The sequence below is a fragment of the Fragaria vesca genome, linkage group LG5, assembly GCF_000184155.1.
Source record: "Fragaria vesca subsp. vesca linkage group LG5, FraVesHawaii_1.0, whole genome shotgun sequence".
Lineage (NCBI taxonomy): Eukaryota > Viridiplantae > Streptophyta > Magnoliopsida > Rosales > Rosaceae > Fragaria > Fragaria vesca.
The window spans coordinates 6,388,012-6,394,416 of record NC_020495.1 but is presented as its reverse complement, the minus strand read 5'-3'; the positions used below and the strand labels follow the sequence as shown (position 1 = coordinate 6,394,416).

General features: G+C 39.2%; 2 protein-coding genes across 2 annotated transcripts in view; one reads left to right on the top strand and one right to left on the bottom strand.

Moving 5' to 3' along the window:
• The first annotated feature begins 67 nt into the window (after window positions 1–67).
• LOC101298801 (probable S-acyltransferase At3g26935-like) lies at window positions 68–2,738 on the top strand. The gene is made up of 5 exons (XM_004300995.1): window positions 68–199; window positions 328–510; window positions 1,028–1,336; window positions 1,713–1,946; window positions 2,038–2,738. The coding sequence occupies exons 1-5, from the start codon at window positions 68–70 to the stop codon at window positions 2,500–2,502; spliced, it is 1,323 nt and encodes a 440-aa protein (XP_004301043.1). The 3' UTR covers window positions 2,503–2,738.
• Window positions 2,739–4,299: 1,561 nt separating this feature from the next.
• The window catches only part of LOC101305171 (potassium transporter 5-like), a 4,860-nt gene continuing 2,754 nt past the window's right edge, over window positions 4,300–6,405 (bottom strand). Inside the window, exons 7-8 of the mRNA XM_004299147.1 lie at window positions 5,939–6,053; window positions 4,300–5,849 (exon numbers count right to left, since the gene is read on the bottom strand). Coding sequence (XP_004299195.1) covers window positions 4,594–5,849; window positions 5,939–6,053 — 1,371 coding nt within the window. The 3' untranslated portion in view covers window positions 4,300–4,593. The remainder of the gene's footprint in view (window positions 5,850–5,938; window positions 6,054–6,405) is intronic.

Here is a 6,405-nt window from a genome sequence, read left to right as displayed (position 1 = left end):
TTTTTTTTTTTTTGGGATTCAGAATCAGATGCATTGAGTTCAGGAATTTTTAGGGTGCGGGCCCAATATGAGAAAAGACGACGGCGACGACTTGCCGGACGGAATATACGTGCATGCTCAGCATTCCAACTCCGACCGCCGGATTATGGACACCCCTGGCCCGTCCCTCAGAGTTTATCAAGTTTGGAAAGGAAACAATGTAGGTCTATTTTCCTATTTAGATTCAAAAACTAATGCGTTGTGTATATGTTTTCTTCAGTAAGCTGGGATTGGTGTTTTGATTTGGAGAAATGTACAATGTGTCTCATTTGTTTTTTTGGTGTGCAGAAATTTTGCTTTAATGGCAGACTGATGTTTGGTCCGGATGGCAAGTCATTGATTCTTACTATGTCGCTGATTGTGGTTCCGGTGATCTTGTTTTGTTCTTTCGTTTCTAGTGGACTAGTTCATATGTACCCCCACCATATTGGCAATTGTATTGTGGCTATAGCTGTCGTATGCGCAATCTATGTGAGTTCTACGTTCTTTACTTTACATGACTGGTTTCAATTCCCATCTAATGTATATAGGTATATAGTATGAGGAAGCTAAATAGAATGAGTAGAAATGTACACACATACATTCGCAGCATTGTTATGTGTGATATGTAATTTTTCACTTAATCTGTTAAGCAAGCACAGAGGATTTAGTAGAGTTAACTTTCAGTTGTCAGTTTTTGGAAAACCAGAATATAGAAATTTTAATGTTTAAACCTCAAATGTGGCATATGACCTACATAATTTTGTTTCTTCTTAGGCAGATACACGTAATGATCTGTTAGCGTTCAGCTTGGATGAGATTTTGTGAGATAAGAGCCCTATTATAGCATTTTCTGAAATAATATTGCCGTTGATACATGATTCTGATGTGTAGTATCATCAGTGATAATAAGTTTGTTTGCGTGACTTTCCGTTAAAGATCTTGCATATTGTTTGTATGCTGCCTACTATATTAGTATTGAATGTTTTGGAAATACTGACTTCTGCAGGTTGTTAGTCTTCTCTTCATTACAGCTTCAAGAGATCCTGGTGTTATTCCTCGAAGTCTGCATCCTCCTGAACCAGAAGATGATGGTTATATGTCTAGTATGTCATCTGAGTGGCCGGGAAGTCAGAATGGACCACCGACTGTACCACCCACAAAAGATGTGATGGTTAATGGCTCAATTGTCAAGGTCAAATACTGCCATACATGCATGCTATATCGTCCGCCCCGATGCTCGCACTGCTCTATATGCAACAATTGTGTGGAGCGTTTTGATCACCATTGCCCATGGGTGGGGCAATGTATTGGGAGAGTATGTTTCTCTTTGACATGTTGATTTCTCTCTTATATTAGCATGAATCTAAACTCTGCTTTTAAAGTTTATGAATTATCTTTGTAATGTGAAATCAAACCTTATAGGATAAGATCTTCAAGTAATTTTGAAAAAAACCCTGCATATATGACATTATGAATCCTGCATTGGTTCCTTCATGAAGTCAGTAACTAGGGTTGTAAATTTCCAGTACTTATTCCTTCTGAAGGACATACCCTGAGTATATGCATGTAGCTGCATCATTACTCTCTCCTTGTTTGAGTTCAAGGGGTTATTTTTTTTATCATGCTTCTCTTTGTTAAAAACATTGGCCTAACACGGTTCAATTGATTTTTATTTTTTTACTTTTTTACAGAGGAATTATCGATTCTTTTTCATGTTTGTGGTCTCCACAGCCATGCTGTGCATCTATGTCTTTGCCTTCTGCTGGGTAAACATCATGAAAATAATGGATGCTAACCATTGCAATCTCTGGAGTGCTTTATTGAAGTCACCAGTTTCAGGAATTCTAATTCTGTATACATTTGGAGCTGCTTGGTTTGTTGGAGGTCTCAGCGGCTTCCATCTATATTTGATCTGCACCAATCAGGTTCCTTATTCTTGACATTTATCACTGTTTGGTGTTCCCACTCTCTCTCTCACTAAAATTTTGCTATTTTTATTTATTTTTATCCTTGCAGACAACATATGAGAACTTCCGGTATCGGTACACTATCAAGATGAACCCGTATAATCGTGGGTGTTTTGAAAATATTGCGGAAGTCTTCTGCTCTAGGATTCCTCCATCTAAACATAACTTCGGGGAAAAGGTTAAGGTCGATTCTGTCTACACCAATTCAACAATTTCATTAGGTCATCCCATGAGCCCTGAGATGCCTAAAACAAGATATGACATAGAGATGGGAAAACGTCAAGCTGTGGCGGCTGAAGATCTTGAGGATCTACAGAGTCAGATTGAAACTGTTGTTGGATTGGATAGGTTGGAGAGGTGTGGAACTCAGCCGAGACATTCAAATTCAAACTGGGATCAGAAAGCCAACTGGCCATCCTCACCTGATATACAAATGTTGGCTGCTGAGTTCGGAATGGAAGACGGTTCAACGACAAGCAGGCAGAAGATTGGAGGACCTAATGACCTAAAGTAGATTAATTTATGTTGATCTTACAGCCAAGTTTGATAGTAGTTGCTAACCTAGATGATGGGACTTGGATATTGACATAGTGCTGAACTCCCACACTATTTGAAGGATGTTATCACACTCAAATTCTCAATGGTAGGATTGATTCAGAATGAGAGCTGCGGTTCAGTTGAAACAGTAAAGAGGCAATTTTCCATAAATCAAACTGCATTTATGGATACCTGGATTGAAGTGTAGTTTTCTTCTGGAAACCATGGTCATCATCACATATTCATTATTCCTGATTGAATCACAGAAGAGCTCATAAAATGCGGTGCAGTTCTGGAGGTGGCTTTGATTCATGCCAGAAATTGACATCCATGGGATATATATGTGAGTTGTTTTAGATTTGAGTTGAAAAAGAAAGTAAAAGGACTCGGGGAAACTAATTGTTCGCCTAGAAATGAATTGTATGTAAAGGATCTCTTCTATTATATTTTGTTTATTACATACACCAGTTTATCTCTTAAAACATTGAGACAGTGAGGACTGTAGGTGAAGGATAGAGAGGCGTAAGAAGCACAAACTTGTAGGCACATTCTTCGAGTAGTCTGCTGAAATGCCGAAGCCTTTGCTGCTACAGAGCTAGGGAGCTACATCAATGCCATTATTGCACTTTACAAGCCATCTTTATAGGTCAGCATTTTTCTGAGGCAAATAGTTTACTCCATAGATTGGCTCTTCATTTTTTTTTTTTTTTGCCTTTCTATTTTTCTTGCCAGATTATGTGTTTGTGTTGAGTGTCTCCTGATAGTATAGAGGATGCTTTGTTAGAAGATTTAATGTAATTTAGGATGAAGCTGTTAATAAAAGTCATTTCCTTTGGGTACAAAATACAATAAAACAAACAAACAAAACCAAAAAAATGCTAAAGGGTATCTAGTAAATCCTGAGCATTTGGACCATTGAATTGTCAGTGATCTTATCACTCACTTCATGTTTCTTAGTACAAATTTTTCAATCGAGAGAAGTCTATGGACCATCTTAGATTCTTAGATACTGACATGAATTTAGAATTGTTTGAAAATAACATAACCCTATCAAATGTTTAATTAAAACTAAAGTATCGAGAATCAGTTTTAGGGTGGCAGGTAGTGGAGGTCACAATTTCAAGCCTGGATTCTGATATTGAATTTGAGGGTGTTTCTGAAATAATTTGTTGCTGTCCTTGTTTGCCTATTTAGTTAAACATTCTTAACTGCCCCTTAAAATAATGAAATTCATTGCTGGCAAGGGACTATATTGGCACTTGGAATGCATATATATTCAATAGTCAATACTCTACTAGATCCATTTCACTTTCAACTTTTCAAGTTTGAATTTACTGCCAAATCCCTTGTACGATCTGTTCCACAAAAGGTTTTACTGTATGAGTCGTGTCATGAAGAATCAATTAAGATTAACTAACACCACCAAAGGGCTGGAGACAACCCAAATATAAGTGGAGAGATGATCCACATGAAGATGTGATAACTTTGCTGTCTATTTCAGTTAGTTTTCAACCATATTTATCGTGAAGCAAACTTTACGACTAGATTCTGAGTTATCTTTGCAGCATATACTCAGTCATCCTATTATGACCTTCCTTTTAGGCTTTCACCCTTAATTTCTTGGCCAAGGCTTTCACCCTTAAGGAATTAGTTCATTTCCCTACTGATGAAACATACCAACACCAGTAACACACATCACCTTCCCTACTTTATGGTTTAATCAAACGGCTGAGAAGTTTGTCGATGTTACTCATAAAGTCATAAGAATTAACATGTATAACCCTCAATCCCTCGTACATTAAGATTTGATCTAAGCTAATTTACTCTAGAAAGGTAGTATGCTGTAGTCGATCAGAACATAAATAAAAAAGCTTGTAAAAACACCCTTTACATCCAAACTTCACATAATCACCTCTACTTCCACACTTTCACAATCATCTGGGATTCACTAGTTAGCATATAGACAAGCACGTTATGCAATCTATCACTCAATTGCTTGTACAATTTGGCTCCAACTGTCCTTGGTTGGACACATTTATTTTGATTGTAGAAATTGTCACCTCAAGTCTCAAATCTCATAGGTCATTCCAACCCTGAGAAGCCTAGACCTTGGAATTGCCATTATAGTCTCCCCTTGCCTAAAGTTTTTCCTCAAGAAATCGTAGACATAGTTGACAATGAGCTTCTTGAAGAAAGATGCGTTTTCAGCTGCAACCACTTCTGTCTCTCCCAGCAGATACACTATTCCTTTTTCCATTTCTGCTTGCACAAACTGCATTTCCTCTTCGGCCCCTCGGATAGGAACAGAGACAATCCGGCTCGACACAATCCGGTTAGACGAATTTGCCGACCTAGCGGCATTGAATGACTGAATGGAGGGTGAGGAACCAGACGAAGGGTTAGGCTGTTGAACTGCTTCCACTTCTACATTCCCGGGTGCTTCTCCTTCAAGTACAAAGTGTTCATGGCGAATGAACTCCTTCAAGTTCTCAATTAGTTGTTGCTCAAACTCTTTTGGCTCCTCCATTCTGTCATTGTAACCGTATCTTGCTACACAACGGAACATGCGGTACTCTCTTGGCTCCAACTGTCGGAACAGAAACCTCTCCTCCACTGCAACTTTGCTCAGGGGAATGGGCTTGATAGAAACAATTACCACAACCGAGTGAATGGAGGGTATATTAGAAATAAAATGAGAAAATATAGGTGGAATTCCTTGGACGAGCTCAGAATAGAGAAGTCCAATTCCAGGGACGCGGTTAATGTTGGGATTTGAGGCCAATTGTCTCATGTATTCGCTTGAAACCTTGTTGTTGAGCTCAAACATGTACCGTTTCTTGTGTACATAATGCCAAATCGCCATGATTGCCATGAGGAATGAAGAAAACACCAGAGGAAGGAACCCGCCTTGAACGAATTTGTACAGAACTGAAGATAAATAGATGACCTCAATAGAAAGAAACCCGACGAGGAAGAGAGCAATCAACCATATGCTGGTCTTCCATATCACCAGCATGATTAGAGTAAGTAAACCTGTAGTGATCACCATCACACTGACCACTGCGATCCCGTAAGCGTTTCCGATCTTCTCTGTTGTCTGGAAGGCTGCGGTGACCACCACGCAAGCGATCATGAGCATATAGTTAACCTCAGGTATGTATACTTGGCCTTCGTAGTTAGCAGAGGTGTGAACGACCTTAACTCGTGGGAAACAACCGAGAGAAAGGGACTGAGAGATTATTGCGAACGCCCCCGAAATCATAGCTTGGCTGGCAATAATGGCAGCGGCTACGGCCACAACAAAGGTTGGCCAGTACAAAGGATCTGCATACGTAAATGAGTTAATAAGCAAACACCGATCTATGGTAAAACTTAAGCAATTTTGCTTGAAGGAAAGTGATCGATCGAGTTACCTGGGATGGAGCTGTAGAACGTTTTCTCGACTTCGTGAGGGAACTTGCGGAGGTATGCTGCTTGGCCACAATACGCAGTGATTAACGCAGGAAATGTAACGCAGGAGAAACTAACCTGCAAAATTTATACATGATTAAGGACTCTACCCTATCACGTATGTATTGCTTGTAGATTGTAGTCCAAGGAAGATTATGAGGAACATCAATATTTTGCAGAATAATTTTTTTTTGAATTCCATCACTTTTCCACACAAAAATCAGTGTCAAATGTCTTCCGCACAGAAGTGGGTCAGAGAATGGTAGGGTACGTATTTCTCACAGATATCCGTGTGAGGTAATTAAGAAATTGTTCACATGGACGATATTACATTAAGACTAATTATGTCAATGAATATGTAATGGGACTCACGTCAACATCTCACACGGATTTTTTTATCCGTGTGTAATAAGCATTGCCACCCCCCCCC

Coding starts and splice junctions, on each gene's coding strand:
- LOC101298801 (XM_004300995.1), top strand. CDS start 68: ATGAGAAAAGACGACGGCGACGACTTGCCGGACGGAATATACGTGCAT. Junction 200..327: donor AAGTTTGGAAAGGAAACAAT/GTAGGTCTATTT, acceptor TTTGGTGTGCAG/AAATTTTGCTTTAATGGCAG. Junction 1,947..2,037: donor ATTTGATCTGCACCAATCAG/GTTCCTTATTCT, acceptor TTATCCTTGCAG/ACAACATATGAGAACTTCCG.